General features: G+C 45.4%; 1 protein-coding gene across 1 annotated transcript in view; it reads left to right on the forward strand.

The window, feature by feature from the left end:
- The first annotated feature begins 658 nt into the window (after positions 1-658).
- Positions 659-18,228, forward strand: part of LOC139272574 (kelch-like protein 38) — a 38,254-nt gene continuing 20,684 nt past the window's right edge. The window contains exons 1-2 of the mRNA XM_070888644.1: positions 659-1,026; positions 14,485-15,850. Coding sequence (XP_070744745.1) covers positions 14,486-15,850 — 1,365 coding nt within the window. The 5' untranslated portion in view covers positions 659-1,026; position 14,485. The remainder of the gene's footprint in view (positions 1,027-14,484; positions 15,851-18,228) is intronic.

Below are 18,228 nucleotides of genomic sequence, written 5' to 3' on the forward strand. Positions count from 1 at the left end.
ATATTTATCCCTCAGTCAATATCACTAAAAGAGATTATCCAGTCATTATCACATTGCTGTTTGTGGGAGCTTGCTGTGTGCAAATTGGCTGCCACATTTCCTGCATCACAACAGTGACTACTCTACAAATGTGCTTCATTGGTTGTGAAGCACTTTGGGATATAGTGAGGTTGTGAAAGGCGTTATAAAGTTCTTTATTTTTCTTATGACTTGACAGACTTCTTATTACTCTTCTGAAGGTCCAGTAAAAAAAACTGATTTTAGAGAAAGAGAACTGCGTTTGACAAAAAGTTTGGCAGAAATTCAAATATTCAAGGGGATGAAATTACAAAAACTTATTTTCAAACTGCAAGAACAGTGATCTGCAGAATTCCCCTCCCATCCTGTGCAGATTTCTCAGAACTTTGTGCAAAGCAATACAACATATCAACAACAGGTCATAGTTTTAATGTTCTAATGGAAACTGTAGCTTGGGAGATTAATCCAGGCTTAGTAACATTGGGCATGTGGGAATCTGTTTCTATTGGATGTGCCGATCGGTGAGGTAAAGTAGGTGAAGGTGCATCTTGATGTCTCTCTCTGCCTCTACACAGAGCCAAAAACAAGACCCCCCCCCCTCCCCCCCGCCCCCCAAGAGGTGGCATCAAAATGTTACATGGCTTAGCTTACCCTCAGTGCAAACAAACAAGTGAAGAGTCACATGTGCTATGAGCTGAGAGTGCACACTGCCCTATTAATAGTCATGGAATGCAGACAATGTTTTGTGCCTCAGCGCTCAGCTAAATACAAGTATCAAAGGAAGGTTGCTTGCTTATTAACAAATCTGGAAAACATTTATTCAGAAGAATTCACTGCCGCCGCTAAACAGAGGTTCTTCACTTTCCCGTGTTGTGCGTGTGTGTGCCATTGCTGATAAAAGCCATCAGGTCAGAAAAGAAGGTGAAAAGAGGAAAGTTCAGCACAATACAGAAGACTGTGCTTTGAACCCCAAGAGCACGAGGAGAAAGAACATTCAGTTCCATTCAGGTAGTTAAATAATCAGTTAGATATATGTTGACAAGTGCCTACCCATTGAAGTGCTGGGTCGTAGCCTTCCTCCAACTTGCAGTCTTCATGTGCTTGTCACTTGCTTACATAAAAGTTTTTAAAAAATAATTATTTAGTGATGTTATACTTTGAATAGAATTCTTTGATGTCGTTGATAAAATGTCTTGTATGGATTTCATGAAAAATTGCTTCTTATATATGCGATGTTTGTGTGTAGCATCCAGTACGTTAAATCACAGAAATCGTTGGTGGTTTGATAGAATGTCTATCCTACAAAATTCTGGCCTCAAGTTTCCTTGGGGATTTTTGGTGCACTGCGGGTGTTATCAGAAGGAGTTGGGAAGAGGAGGGATGGGGACAGAAATTGGGACACATTTACACAGTGTTACTGCCCAGTGTGGGATGTGCCAACGTTCCACAGGCAGTTCTTGTATCTTGCCCCCTTTGCTGCCGATATCGTATGAAGAAGCAGTACTGGCGCGAGCGCTGTCAGAATTCTGTCAGAATACCTGAGTGCTATGCCCTTGCTACTCACGCCAAGCGGCAGAAGTGGGCTCAGATTTGCCAAGGCCAGTCCTCTTGCAACAACTGGCAGCAAAGCTATCAGTTGCCTTGAGGAAAACGGCCTTCATTTCATCTGAAAGCTTCTTCGGAATGACCTACTGGTGCTTGAGTCCAGGAGCTAGCTTCTAATTTCTCCCCTCCCCCCCCCCCCCCACCGCACTTCGCCTCCCACCAACCGTAGCAACACCCTCACCACATATCCCCACCACCCCTCAACTAGCAGGCAACCAGCTGTACCTACACTGACCCAAGGAATTCCGATGAAGGCAGCGGTAATTGGCAGAACTCCTGTCGCACCATGATTATAGTGGCAAAGGAGGATCTCAAATGTTCACGATTTTCTTGAAGGTAAGTTCAGCGCTACCAGTGTGGCACTGTGCTCAGAGGTAGCACAGATGGTGGGAATAGTAGTATAGTGGTAATGTTACTGGATTAGTAATCCAGAGGCCTGGGCTGATGAACCAGAGACGCGGCAGCTGGGGAATTTCAATTCAGTTAATTAAATAAACCTGGAATAACAAGCTAGTATCAGTAATGGTGACCATGAAACTACTGGCTTGTCATAAAAACTCATCTGGTTTACTAATGCCCTTTAGGGAAGGAAATCTACCATTTTTACCTGGTCTGAACTATATGTGACTCCAGACCCACAACAATGTGATTGACTCTTAACTGCCCTCTGAAATGGCCGAGCAACCCACTCAGTTGTAACAAAACCGCTATGAAAAAAATAAGAGAAAAAAACCGGACGAACCACCCGGCATTGACCTCGGCACTGTATACGGACACGACAACGGCACAACCAGCACAGTCGACCCTGCAAAGCGCTCCTCACCAACAGACCAATCAAACAGCAGCCTGACATAGTCATACTCACAGAATCATACCTTTCAGCCAATGTTCCAGATGCCACCATCACCATTCCTGGGTATGTCCTGTCCCACTGGCACAGTGATATACAGTCTGGAGGCAGTGGCCCTGGGAGTCCTCAACATTGACTCCGGACACCATGAAGTCTCATGGCTTCACATCAAGCATGGGCAAAGAAACGGCCTGCTGATTACCACCTACCGCCCTCCCTCAGCAGATGAATCAGTACTCCTCCATGTTGAACACCACTTGGAAGAAGCACTGAGTTTCTGCAAGGGCACAGGATGCACTTCAACGCCAATCACCAAGAGTGGCTCGGTAGCACCACTACTGACCAAGCTGGCTGAGTCCTGGAGGACATAGCTGCCAGACTGGGCCTGCGGTAGATGGTCAGAGAACCAACACGAGGGAAAAACCTACTTGACCTCATCCTCGCCAATCTACCTGTCGCAGATGGATCTGTCCATGACAGCATTGGTAGCAGTGACCATCGCGCAGTCATTCTGGAGACGAAGTCCCATCTTCACACGAAGGACACCCTCCATCGTGTTGTGTGTCACTACCACCGTGCTGTCCATGATGATGATGATGATTAAATGGGATAGATTGAGAACAGATCTAGCAGCTTAAAACTAGGCATCCATGAATTATGGATCGGTCAGCCTGACATTGGTAGTGGGTAAAATGATGGAATCAATTATTAAGGATGTCATAGCAGCGCATTTGGAAAGAGGTGACATGATAGGTCCAAGTCAGCATGGATTTGTGAAAGGGAAATCATACTTGACAAATCTTCCAGAATTTTTTGAGGATGTTTCCAGTAGAGTGGACAAGGGAGAACCAGTTGATGTGGTGTATTTGGACTTTCAGAAGGCTTTCGACAAGGTCCCACACAAGAGATTAATTTGCAAAGTTAAAGCACATGAGATTGGGGGCAGTGTGCTGACGTGGATTGAGAACTGGTTGGCAAACAGGAAGCAAAGAGTAGGAGTAAATGGGTACTTTTCAGAATGGCAGGCAGTGACTAGTGGGGTACCGCAAGGTTCTATGCTGGGGCCCCAGCTGTTTACATTGTACATTAATGATTTAAACGAGGGGATTAAATGTAATATCTCCAAATTTGCAGATGACACTAAATTGGGTGGCAGTGTGAGCTGCGAGGAGGATGCTATGAGGCTGCAGAGCGACTTGGATAGGTTAGGTGAGTGGGCAAATGCATGGCAAATGAAGTATATGTGGATGAATGTGAGGTTATCCACTTTGGTGGTAAAAACAGAGAGACAGACTATTATCTGAATGGTGACAGATTAGGAAAAGGGGAGGTGTAACGAGACCTGGGTGTCATGGTACATCAGTCATTGAAGGTTGGCATGCAGGTACAGCAGGCGGTTAAGAAAACAAAAGGCATGTTGGCCTTCGTAGCGAGGGGATTTGAGTACAGGGGCAGGGAGGTGTTACTACAGTTGTACAGGGCCTTGGTGAGGCCACACCTGGAGTATTGTGTACAGTTTTGGTCTCCTAACTTCAGGAAGGACATTCTTGCTATTGAGGGAGTGCAGCGAAGGTTCACCAGACTGATTCCCGGGATGGCGGGACTGACATATCAAGAAAGACTGGATCAACTGGACTTGGATTCACTGGAGTTCAGAAGAATGAGAGGGGATCTCATAGAAATGTTTAAAAATCTGACGGGTTTAGACAGGTTAGATGCAGGAAGAATGTTCCCAATGTTGGGGAAGTCCAGAACCAGGGGTCACAGTCTAAGGATAAGGGGTAAGCCATTTAGGACCGAGATGAGGAGAAACTTCTTCACCCAGAGAGTGGTGAACCTGTGGAATTCTCTACCACAGGAAGTTGTTGAGGCCAATTCACTAAATATATTCAAAAAGGAGTTAGATGAAGTCTTTACTACTAGGGGGATCGAGGGGTATGGTGAAAAAGCAGGAATGGGGTACTGAAGTTGCATGTTCAGCCATGAACTCATTGAATGGCGGTGCAGACTCGAAGGGCCGAATGGCCTACTCCTGAACCTATTTTCTATGTTTCTATGAGGCGCTGCGGGCCATCAGCAGCAGCGATATTAGATTCCACCACAACCTTTAACCTCATGGCCTGGCATATCCCTCACTCTACCATTACCATCAAGCCAGGGGACCAATCCTGGTTCAAAGAGGAGTTCAGAAGAACATGTCAGGAGCAGCACCAGGCGTACCTAAAAATGAGGTGCCAACCTGGGGAAGCTGCACCACAGGACTACATGCAAGCTAAAAAGCAGAAGCAGCATGCCATGGACAGGACTAAGCGATCCCACAATCAACGGATCAGATCAAAACTCTGCAGTCTGTCACATCCAGTCGTGAGTGGTGATGGACAATTAAACAACTAACGGGTGGAGGAGATCGATTCACTCCACGTGATATCAAGAAACGGCTGAACACACTGCATACAATAAAGTCTATGGCACCTGACAACATCCTGGCTGTCGTGCTGAAGACTTGTGTGCCAGAACTAGCTGCACCTCTAGCCATGCTGTTCCACTACAGCTACAGCACTGGCATCTATTCAACAATGTGGAAAACTGCCTAATTATGTTCTGTCCACAAAAAGCAGGACAAATCCAATCAGCCCAGTTTGGGTTCCGCCAGAACCATTCGGCTCCAGGCCTCATTGGTCCAAAAAGAGCTGAATTCCAGAGGTGAGAGTGATTGTCCTTGAAATCAAGGCAGCATTTGACAGTGTGGCATCAAGCAGCCCTAGTAAAATTGAACTCAATGGAAATCAGGGGGAAAACTCTCTCTTATGAATGCAACACCTTGTAACCAGCATTCTACCACCACCAGAGGGTGCATCTGTTGGAGTCCCAAGGGATCCCAGCATCCCTTGGGAGCAGTGCATATAAGCAGGCCGCCAATGCTGTGCTAGCACCCTGAGTAATAGATAACAAACCATCACGCGAAAATGCAGAGAACTGTTGGTATCCTGGAGAAATTCTCAGAAGGTGACGATTGGGAAGCCTTCGTGGAGCGACTCGACCAATACTTCGTGGCCAATGAGCTGGAAGGGAACTAGAACGCTGCCAAACGAAGGGCGATCCTCCTCACCGTCTATGGGGCAACAACCTATGGCCTCATGAAGAATCTTCTTGCTCCGGTGAAACCAACAACCAAATCGTATGAAGAACAGTGTATGCTGGTCCGGAAGCACCTAAATCCGTAGGAAAGCGTTCTGATGGCAAGGTATCGATTTTATACATGTCAACGGTCTGAAGGCCAGGAAGTGGTGAGCTACATCGTCGAACTAAGGCGCCTTGCAGGACATTGTGAATTCGGTGGATTCCTGGAGCAAATGCTAAGAGACTTTTTTGTGCTTGGCATTGAACATGAGGTTATCCTTCACAAACTATTGACTATTTGAAACACCGAACCTGAGCAAAGCCATAAAGATAGCCCAGGTATTTATGTCCACCAGCGATAACACCAAAGAAATTTCGCAGCATAAAGATGCATCAGCAAGTACTGTACACAAAGTAACGTCGTTTTCAGGCAGGAATGCATATGGCAGAACATACACACCTGCAGCTGCACGACCTCAGATGACCCAGAGTCCGCTATCAAGTGTGAATGTGAGGCAATTAACACCTTGTTGGTGCTGCGGAGGTGATCATCGAGCCCATCAATACCACTTCAAACATTATGCATGCAAAGGCTGTGGAACAATGGGACACCTCCAACGAATGTGCAGACGAGCTGCAAACCCTGCAAACCATCACATTGCAGAGGAAGACCGATGCATGGCAGATCAAACTGAACTAGAGACTCGAACTGAGGAGGCAGAAGTGTACGGGATACACACCTCCATCACAAAATGTCCACCGATCATGTTAAAAGTTGAACTGAACGGAATTCCAGTGTCCATGGAATTGGACATGGGTGTGAGTCAGTCTATCATGAGCAAAAAGGCCTTCGAGACGCTGTGGTGCAACAAGGCACAAAGGCCCAAGCTGAGCCCTATTCATACCAAGCTGAGAACTTACACTAAAGAGCTGATCCCTGTAATTGGCAGTAAAAGTCTCCTATGATGGAGCAGTGCACGAACTAACACTGTGGATTGTACCAGGAGATGGCCCCACACTGTTCGGCAAAAGCTGGCTGGGAAAAATCCACTTGAACTGGGACGACATCCGAGCGCTTTCATCCATCGACGACTCCTCATGTGCCCAGGTTTTGAGCACGTTCCTGTCGTTGTTTGAGCCAGGCATCGGATATTTCTCTGGGGTGAAGGTGCAGATCCACTTGGTTCCCGGTACACGACCCATCCACCACAAGGCACGTGCGGTGCCATACATGATGCGAGAGAAAGTGGAGATCGAGCTGGACAGGCTGCAATGAGAGGGTATCATCATGCCGGTTAAGTTCAACGAGTGGGCCAGTCCGATTGTTCCGATTCTCAAGGGCGATGGCACAGTCAGAATTTGTGGGGACAATTAACCGTTTTTCACTGCAGGACCAGTCCCCGCTACCCAAGGCAAACGATATATTTGTGACGCTGGCAGGAGGGAAGATGTTCACCAAATTGGACCTGACCTCGTCCTACATGACGCAGGAGCTGGCGGAATCTTCGAAAGGCCTCACCTGCATCAACACGCACAAAGGTCTGTTCATCTACAATAGATGCCCGTTTGGGATTCGATCGGCCGCGGCAATTTTTCAAAGGAACATGGAGAGTATGCTAAAGTCAGTTCTGCGCACCGTGGTTTTGCAGGACGACATATTGATCACAGGTCGGGGCACCATTGAACACTTGAAGAACCTGGAAGAGGTTCTAAGTTGGCGAGATCGTGTGGGACTCAGGTTGAAACGCTCGAAGTGTGTTTTCCTGGCGCCAGAGGTCGAGTTCTTAGGGAGAAGAATCCCGGCAGACGGCATCAGACGCCAAGATGGAAGCCATCAAGAACGCGCCGAGATCACAGAACGTGACGGAGCTGCGGTCGTTCCTGGGACTCCTCCTTATTTTGTTAATTTCCTACCCGGGTTAGAACCTCTACATGTGTTGCTACACAAGGGAGATGACTGGGTATGGGGGAAATCACAAGGGACTGCTTTTGAGAAAGCCAGAAATCTGTTATGTTCCAACAAACTGCTTGTTCTGTATGACCCATGTAAATATTTAGTGCTAGTTTGCGATGCGTCTTCGTACGGGGTCGGGTGTGTGTTACAACAAGCAAACAAATCGGGAACATTGCAACCAGGCGTTTGTCCAAGGCCGAAAGGGCCTACAGCATGATTGAAAAAGAAGCTCTGGCATGCGTTTACGTGGTGAGAAAAATGCACCAGTATCTGTTTGGTCTTAAGTTCGAGTTAGTAACTGACCATAAGCCGCTCATATCGCTATTCTCAGAGAGCAAAAGTATTAATACCAATGCCTCTGCTCGCATCCAAAGATGGGCGCTCACGCTGTCTGCATATAACTATGTAATTCGCCACAGACCAGGTACAGAGAACTGTGCTGATGCTCTCAGTCGGCTACCATTGCCCACCACCTGGGTGGAAATGGCACAGCCTACAGACTTGCTCTTGGTGATGCATGCATTTGAAAATGAAAAGTCACCTGTTACGGCCCACCAGATCAGGACCTGGACCAGCCAGGATCCCCTACTGTCCCTTGTCAAAAAACTGTGTCCTCCATGGCAGCGTCCCAGCAGAGATGCATGAAGAGATCAAGCCGTTCCAGCGGCGAAAAGATGAAATGTCCATAAAGGCGGACTGTCTCTTGTGGGGTAATCGTGTGGTGTTCCTTAAGAAAGGCAGGGAAATGTTCATACGTGACCTACACAGTACCCACCCAGGCATAGTAATGATGAAAGCTATAGCCAGATCCCATGTATGGTGGCCCAGCATCGACTCAGATTTGGAGTCTTGCGTGCAACACTAGCTCTCAACTGAGCAATGCACCCAAGGAGTTTGTGGTCATGGTCCTCCAAACAGTGGTCTACGATCCACGTTGACTTTGCTGGCCCGTTTCTAGGCAAAATGTTTTTGGTTGTTGTGGACGTTTATTCAAAATTGAGTGTGTAATAATGTCTGTAAGCACGTCCACTGCCACCATCGAAAGCCTACAAGCCATGTTTGCCACACATGGTCTGCCTGATGTCCTTATCAGCGACAATGGGCCATGCTTCACCAGCGCTGAATTCAAGGAATTCATGACCCGCAATGGGATCAAGCATGTCACATCTGCCCCATTCAAGCCCGCATCTAACTACCAGGCAGAACGGGCAGTCCAAACCATCAAGCAAAGCTTGAAACGCGTGTCGGAAGACTCCCTGCAGACCCGTCTGTCCCGAGTCCTGCTCATCCATCACACAAGACCCCACTCACTCACCGGGGTTTCCCCTGCTGAACTGCTCATGAAAAGGGCACTCAAAACAAGGCCCTCTCGAGTCCACCCTGATCTCCATGATCATGTCGAGGGCAGGCGGCATCAACAAAGCATGTACCATGATTGTGCAAATTTGTCACGCGATATTGAAGTCAATGACCCTGTATTTGTACTCAACTATGGACATAGTCCCAAATGGCTTGCTGGCACTGTTGTAGCCAAAGAAGGGGGTAGGGTGTTTGAGGTCAAACTTGCAAATGGACTAACTTGCAGAAAGCATTTGGACCAAACCAAACTGCGATTCACAGACAGCCACGAGCAACCTGAAGAGGACACCACCAATTTCGACCCTCTGATATACACGTAAGTGTCAACCGACATCACGGTTGACCACGAAGCTGAACTCATCATCCCCAGCAGCCCAGCAAGGCCAGCAACGCAGCAGCCCAGCAAAGGCTCAACCAACTCACCTGCACCTGCATTTGCACCGAGACGATCGACTAGGGAACGGAAAGCCCCACTTCATCTCACACCTGTAAATAAGTGTACTTTTGACTTTGGGAGGGGGGGGGGGAGTGATGTTATGTATGCAACACCTTGTAACCAGCATTCTACTGCCACCAGAGAACACATATGTTGGAGCCCCAAGGGATCCCAGCATCCCTTGGGAGCACTGCCTATAAGCAGGCCTCCCATGCTGTGCCAGCACTCTGGAGTCAGAATAAAGAGACTAAGGTCACACTTACTCAAGTCTACAGTACTTAGTCACATTGCTTTATTTGAGACATAACACACTCCACTGGCAGAAGTCATACCCAGCACAAAGGAAGATGGTTGTGGTGGTTGGAGGTCAATCATCTCAACACCAGGACATAGCTGCAGGAGTTCCTCAGGGCAGTGTCCTAGGCCCAACCATCTTCAGCTGTTTCATCAATGACCTTCCCTCCATCATAAACTCAGGAGTGGATATGTTCGTTGATGACTGCACAGTGTTCAGTTCTATTCGTAACTCCTCAGATAATGAAGCCATCCATGCTCGTATGCAGCAAGACCTGGATGACATACAGGCTTGGGTTGATAAGTGGCAAGTAACATTCATGCCACACAAGTGCCAAGCAATAACTATCTCCAACAAGCGAGAGTCTAACCACCGCCCCTTGCCATTCAACAGCATTACCATCACCGAATCCCCCACCATCATCATCCTGGGGGTTACCATTGTGCAGAAACTTAACTGGACCAGCCAGTGGCAATACTGTGGCAACAAGAGCCAGTCAGAGGCTGGATATTCTACGGTGAGTGTCTCACCTCCAGACTCCCCAAAGCCTTTCCACCATCTACAAGGCACAAGTCAGGAGTGCGGTGGAATACTCTCCACTTGCCTGGATGAGGGAAACTCCAACAGCACTCAAGAAACTCAACACCATCCAGGACAAAGCAACCCGCTTGATTGGCACCCCATCCACCACCTTAGTCCCTCCATCACCAGCGCACCGTGACTGTAATGTTTACTGTCTACAAGATGTACTGCAGCAACTCGCCAAGGCTTCTTCGGCAACACCTCCCAAACCCGTGACCTCTGCCACATAGAAGGACAAGGACAGCGGGCACATGGGCACACCACCACCTCCAATTTCCTCTTCAAGTCATACACTATCCTGACTTGGAAGTTTATTATCATTCCTTCATCGTCACTGGGTCAAAATCTTGGAACTCCCTCCCTAACAACACTGTGGGAGTACCTTCACCGCACGGACTGCAGCGGTTCAAGAAGGCAGCTCACCACCATCTTCTCAAGGGAAATTAGGGATGGGCAATAAATGCTGGCCTTGCCACTGATGCCCACATCCCATGAACAAATGAAAGAAAGATCAGATATCAGTTTATAAAACTGGAGTGCCAATCCCCCAATCAATGTTCCCTTTGAGCTTGGTGCATTAAGTCCTAATGTGAACAAGTTACACTCAAGTTTGCACCCCTTGGACATGAAGGATGGAGACCACACTGGGGGAACAACTGAGTTAGGAGACAATGAAAGTTGTGTTGGAGCTGAGGGCATCAACTGTGATGGTGAGGGAATGGTTGTGCAAATCAACTGTTAGAGTTGTCGTGCCGAATGGTGAGTCAAAGGGTCTGTATTTCGGAGCTTGCAGGTGCGATTGTAGGCAACATTTTTCCCAGGGGCAGGTGCAGAAACAAGTAGGGTTGAAGGAGGCTAGGAGGATGTGGGTGGTAAGGAATACAAGGAAGTGGTTAGAGATGGCCTTGTCAGTGATTGAGACTGTTGGAATAGAGGCCACAGAAGATGGTGACGTTTAGGAGATATATGTAGGAGAGTTCATTTGGATGGAGAGATTTAGAGAGGACACAGGGAAGTAAGTTTGGTGGTGAATGGGCAAGGGGAGCTGAGATGGAGTTTAAAATCACCTCAGTGAGGCATCACACCTCAAAGTGTGGCATCTGAAAGGCGTCAATTTTCAAAAGGGTCAGGTGCCTGTCCGGCAAGAAATGTCATTGGCTTAAATAACCATTATCTCTGTTGCTAACCATACAGAGTGCTTCACAATTCGATACTTGAGCCAATCAAAAATCCGTTCCATTCATTGGACAAATAGAAAAGCTTCCATTCAGCAACAAGGAAGTACTATAAGCCACCTAATCAAATATTTCAATATTATTTGCACTAAGCAATCTGGAACTAGCAATGACTACAAAACGAACCAATTGAGACATTCAATTTCTTCCTACTAATCTTGATAGCTGTTTTCCTTCTTCGCTGAGGCCATTGTACGCAGTTATAATTAACACAGGGCGGGGGAGGGTGAGGTGAATTCCCTCTTCGTTTTCGGCACATTTACCATGCATAAACTGTTAAACTGTTTTTGGCTAATTTTTGTCGCTAACTACTTCTTCCCCCGAGTTTTCTCGGGATCCTGGAGACCTCCTGTAATCGACCCACCAAGTCATCACTGAGGTGATAAGTATGCTGAGTGGACCATCATGTCAAGTCTGCTGCAAGACTATGGTAAACAACATAAATCACGCTGCAAGTACAGGACTATGTGAACAGGAGGCCCGCCTCTAGAATGTGAGAAATATTGGATATCTGACATAGAAACATAGAAAGTAGGCCATTCGACCCTTTGAGCCCGCACCGCTATTCAATGAGTTCATGGCTGAACATGCAACTTCAGTACCCCATTCCTGCTTTCTCGCCATACCCCTTGATCCCCCTAGTAGTAAGGACTACATCTAACTCCTTTTTGAATATATTTAGTGACTTGGCCTCAACAACTTTCTGTGGTAGAGAATTCCACAGGTTCACCACTCTCTGGGTGAAGAAGTTTCTCCTCATCTTGGTCCTAAATGGCTTACCCCTTATCCTTAGACTGTGACCCCTGGTTCTGGACTTCCCAAACATTGGGAACATTCTTCCTGTATCTAACCTGTCTAAACCCATCAGAATTTTAAATGTTTCTATGAGATCCCCTCTCATTCTTCTGAACTCCAGTGAATACAAGCCCAGTTGATCCAGTCTTTCTTGATATGTCAGTCCTGCCATCCCGGGAATCAGTCTGGTGAACCTTCGCTGCACTCCCTCAATCGCAAGAATGTCCTTCCTCAAGTTAGGAGACCAAAACTGTACACAATACTCCAGGTGTGGCCTCACCAAGGCCCTGTACAACTGTAGTAACATCTCCCTGCCCCTGTACTCAAATCCCCTCGCTATGAAGGCCAACCTGCCATTTGCTTTCTTAACCGCCTGCTGTACCTGCATGCCAACCTTCACTGACTGATATACCATGACACCCAGGTCTCGTTGCACCTCCCCTTTTCCTAATCTGTCACCATTCAGATAATAGTCTGTCTCTCTGTTTTTACCACCAAAGTGGATAACCTCACATTTATCCACATTATACTTCATCTGCCGTGCATTTGCCCACTCACCTAACCTATCCAAGTCACTCTGCAGCCTCATAGCATCCTCCTCGCAGCTCACACTGCCACCCAACTTAGTGTCATCCGCAAATTTGGAGATACTACATTTAATCCCCTTGTCTAAATCATTAATATACAATGTAAACAGCTGGGGCCCCAGCACAGAACCTTGCGGTACCCCACTTGTCACTGCCTGCCATTCTGAAAAGTACCCATTTACTCCTACTCTTTGCTTCCTGTCTGACAACCAGTTCTCAATCCACATCACACACTACCCCAATCCCATGTGCTTTAACTTTGCAAATTAATCTCTTGTGTGGGACCTTGTCGAAAGCCTTCTGAAAGTCCAAATACACCACATCAACTGATTCTCCCTTGTCCACTCTACTGGAAACATCCTCAAAAAATTCCAGAAGATTTGTCAGGCATGATTTCCCTTTCACAAATCCATGCTGACTTGGACCTATCATGTCACCTCTTTCCAAATGTGCTGCTATGACATCCTTAATAATTGATTCCATCATTTTACCCACCACCCATGTCAGGCTGACCGGTCTATAATTCCCTGTTTTCTCTCTCCTTCCTTTTTTAAAAAGTGGGGTTACATTGGCTACCCTCCACTCCATAGGAACTGATCCAGAGTCTATGGAATGTTGGAAAATGACTGTCAATGCATCCGCTATTTCCAAGGCCACCTCCTTAAGTACTCTGGGATGCAGTCCATCAGGCCCTGGGGATTTATCGGCCTTCAATCCCATCAATTTCCCCAACACAATTTCCCGACTAATAAGGATTTCCCTCAGTTCCACCTTCTTACTAGACGCTCTGACCCCTTTTATATCCGGAAGGTTGTTTGTGTCCTCCTTAGTGAATACCGAACCAAAGTACTTGTTCAATTGGTCCGCCATTTCTTTGTTCCCCGTTATGACTTCCCCTGATTCTGACTGCAGGGGACCTATGTTTGTCTTTACTAACCTTTTTCTCTTTACATATCTATAGAAACTTTTGCATTCCATCTTAATGTTCCCTGCAAGCTTCCTCTCGTACTCTATTTTCCTTGCCCTAATCAAACCCTTTGTCCTCCTCTGCTGAGTTCTAAATTTCTCCCAGTCCCCGGGTTCACTGACAGTTCATATAAAACCTTACAGCACAGAAGGAGGCAGTTCGTCCCATCATGCCTGTGCTGGCTCTTTGAAAGAGCTGTCCAATTAATACCACTCTCCTCCTCTTTCCCCATAACCCTGCAAATTTTTCATCTTCAAATATATATCTAATTCCCTTTTGAAAGTTACTATTGAATCTGCATTCACCACCTTTTCGGATAATGCATTCCAGATCACAACAACTCGCTACGTTAAATTTATTTTCCTCATCTCACCTATGGCTGTTTTTCCACTTAACCTTAAAGAAGTTATACAATCCCAGGGTTCCGGTAACAAGCAAGCCACTGTCAAGGTTTGTGATATAATTTAAACTCTTTATAATCCACTGCTAACCACGAACAACCCATATCCATGAATTCATATTTAGTATGAGATCAATTACAGAATTTTTATATTATTTGCACGTTTAATTTTCCTATTCTTCTTGAACCATATACATGTAAAACGAAGTCAAAGAGTTTCTGTTTAAAGTAAATGTGATCATCGTGAAAGTTCAATGTTTATAAAACCTTCTGTTTTCCAGCATGGATGAAGTTGATCACGATACTGTTCTCCACAACTGTTTTCATTTCAAAGAAATGGACCTGTCTTATCAATTATTAAAACAGCTTAATACTCTACGGCATGAAGAGACATTGACTGATGTCATTCTTTGCGCTGGGAACAAAGAAATCCCTTGTCACCGAAATGTACTGGCATCAAGTAGCCCTTATTTCAGAGCCATGTTTTGCAACAACTTCAAAGAAAGCTTCCTAACACGGGTACATTTGTTGGGGATCCATGAGGACATTCTGACTAAGATTGTGGATTATGTCTATACAGGAGAGATTACCATAAACACTGCAAATGTTTTCTCTTTGATGGAAGCTGCTGGTATTTACCAGTACCCCAAAATGCTTGAAGCTTGCTCGTTGTACTTGCAAAATCAATTAACTGCTGAAAACTGCCTTGGCATGGTAAGACTGGCGCAAATATTCAGCTGTGCAAGCTTGCAGAAACAGGCTAAGGCGATGGCATTGGAACATTTCCTGGAGGTGGCATCATCTGAGGACTTGAAGGAGCTCTCCTGCACTGAACTTGTAGACTACCTCGGCGATGATGACCTGCATGCTGATGAACAGGAAGTTTTTGGCACACTGACAACTTGGATCAGCCACGACCCAAAGACCAGACAGAAACACATGCATGAGCTTCTCAAGAAGGTTCGGCTCCAATATGTCCATCCCACCTACCTCTTTCACTTTATGGCCAACAATCCCTTCGTTCAGTCATCACCTGTTTGCAAAAGCATCTTGGAATCAGCCAGTCGGTTGTTATTTTCTTTGAGCCCTTCAAACACCCCTGACATCAAGCCCATGTGGCACGTGCCACGCAGATATGCTTCCCAGGAGTTCCTCATCATTATTGGAGGTAGGAAGGGTAACCAACAGACAACAAGGGAGGTGTTACTATATGACGTAAGGAGTCAGCAGTGGCTGGGTCTTTCCATGCTTCCTGTGCACCTCTACAAAGCTTCTTCAGTGTGTTTACACAGTAATATATACACCCTTGGAGGACTGATCATTGGTAATAAGAAGACCATCATCAGTGCAAGTGTGTATAGCTTCTCTCTGAAAATGAACTGTTGGAGGTCTGAAGAAGATATGTTGGTGCCATGCTACTCTCACCAGACCATAGCGCACATGAACTATATTTTCTCCCTGGGAGGAGTTGGGCCAGATCAAGAGATATTAAATACACTGCACAGATATGACAGCATTTTCAGCATCTGGGAAGCAATGGCACCCATGCCCGTTGCTGTGCTGCACCCGGCTATTGCCGCCAAAAATCAAAGACTCTACGTCTTCGGAGGAGAAGACATAGTACAGAATGCTGTTCGCCTGATACAGGTATAGCCATCAGGACCGTTCTCCACTAGTCTCTTGTAGTCAAAGGTAGGGGAGGGAAGTGTAGAGCTGGAATAAATCAAATAGAAGCATCATCGAGAATTTTTCAGAAAAAAATCTTGCTTTTTCAGACAGCCGCAGAATCACACAACTTATAACACGGGATGCTATTTGTCGCATCACACCTTTGTTGTTCTTCAGTAGGTGCTCGCTGCTCTAATCACACTTCCGTACCATTTTAAGTTACACAGGAAATTCTCAGCAGGTCAGGCAGCATCTGTGGCGGGGGGAAAACGTTAATGTTTCAAGTTGATGAAGGTCATTGACCTGAAACGTTAACTCTGTTTCTCTCGCCACAGGTGTTGCCTGACCTGCTGAATGTTCCCAGCATTTTCTGTTTTATTTCAGATTCCCAACATCCGCAGTATTTTGCTTTTTTACTTTTTAAATTATGTTAAGTTGGCAGATTCTAGTAAACCACTCCATTTTCTAGTAACCCTCCAGGTGAAAAATATTCTTCCAACTATCCTCTTCATTCCTCCAATAATCTTTAATTTATGTCTCCTTGTAACTGATTTGTCAACCAGCAGAAACAATCTTTTAATATTTACCCCATCAAAACTCTGGTTTATTGTGGGGAAAACTGTAATTTTAACTCTCTTCAAAACTAACTTTTCATTCCTGCTATCATTCTAGTAATCAGAACTGCTCACAATATTGCAGCCATAGCCTAATCAATATCACATACAAATTCAACATCACTTCTTTGAATATTGAATCAACATACTAACGAAGGTAAATCTCCTGGATGAATTCCAAGCATGCATCCTTGTTTTGACAACAACCCAGTCTTATCCTTTTCCCAGTGAACCTTAGGATAGTTAAATCCCCCATTATCAATAGTGCAAACCATTTTATGTTGCCTACATATCTCAACCTCAATATCTTTGCCATTATTTGATGGTTCATAACGTGGTCCCAGATTCTTTATTATTTTTTAACTCAACATAGACAAACTCCACCTGCACACCACCATCAATTAACATTTTCCTTTCCATGGTTGTAATGGTGTCCTTAATTGATAAGGTCACTCCTACTATCATTTCTTTCCCTCTTTATCATTCTTAAAAGTTTTACAGCCAGGAACATTTAGTTCTCAATCTCACCCCAGCTGAAGACAAGTTTCCATCAAGGCTACATCCTAATTAGTGCCTCTTGTTCCCCAACTTTTGCACATTTGCATATAAAAAACTGCAACCCATTATTATTCCTCCGCCAAGTCTTCCTTTTAATTTTGCAAGAGCAAAATACTGTGGATGCTGGGAATCTGAAATAAAAACAGAAAATGCTGGAAATACTCAGCAGGTCAGACAACACCAGTGGAGAGAGAAACAGAGTTAGCGTTTCAGATTGATGACCTTTGTTCAATTCTTACAAACTCTCTCCACAGATGCTGCCTGGCCAGCTGAGTATAGCCAGCATTTTCTGTTTTAATTCCTTTTTATTTTTTCTTATTTTTTCCTTCACTTTCCTTCCACTAATCCTGTCTGCCTTAAGAAAGAACTTGCAATTCTATAGTGCTTTTCACCACTCTAGGACGTCCCAAAGTGCTTTACAGCCAATGAAGTACTTTGAAGTGTAGTCACTGTTGTAATGTAGGAAATGTAAGATATGCAATAATGTAAGATATGCCTCTCCAAACCCCCTTTCCCTGAAGTTACTATTTGAGACTGCTTTGCCCTTTCACTCTATTCAAACTTAATCCCCTATGCGCAACATTTGGTTCTTCCCTATCTAATAATTAAAATTCATCCTCAACTTTCTCATCCTTGTCTTAAAATCCCTCCATGGCCTCGCCCCTCCCTATCTCTGTAACCTCCTCCAGCCCTACAACCTTTTGAGATATCTGCGCTCCTCCAATTATGGCCTCTTTTGCATCCTTGATTTTAATCGCTCCACCATTGGTGACTGTGCCTTCAGCTGCCTCGGCCTTAAACTCTGCAATTCCCTGCCTAAACCTCTCCTTATGTGTCTCGGTGTTTGATTACGCTCCTGTGAAGCGCCTTGGGACATTTTACTATGTTACAGGTGCTATATAAATACAAGTTGTTGTTGTTACATTTAGGTGAAGCCCATTCCATTTCAAGAGCTCCCCTTACTTCAGGAACTGACCTCGTGTCCTCCTCCGATAAATAAGTCTGCCAATATCACAAGGTTGAGTGTGTTTAAATCACAAATGGGAAACACTTAGGGAGTAACTTGCTTAGCCAAATTGTTTTCCATAGCATTTATTCCATATCTTATATTTGCTTAAAACAAAATTCTTAATTATAGTTTTGATTTATTGGAAGTCAATGAAGCAGAAAATTCTGGCAATTTGT

Source organism: Pristiophorus japonicus, chromosome 1, assembly GCF_044704955.1.
Source record: "Pristiophorus japonicus isolate sPriJap1 chromosome 1, sPriJap1.hap1, whole genome shotgun sequence".
In the NCBI taxonomy this organism is placed as follows: Eukaryota; Metazoa; Chordata; class Chondrichthyes; family Pristiophoridae; genus Pristiophorus; species Pristiophorus japonicus.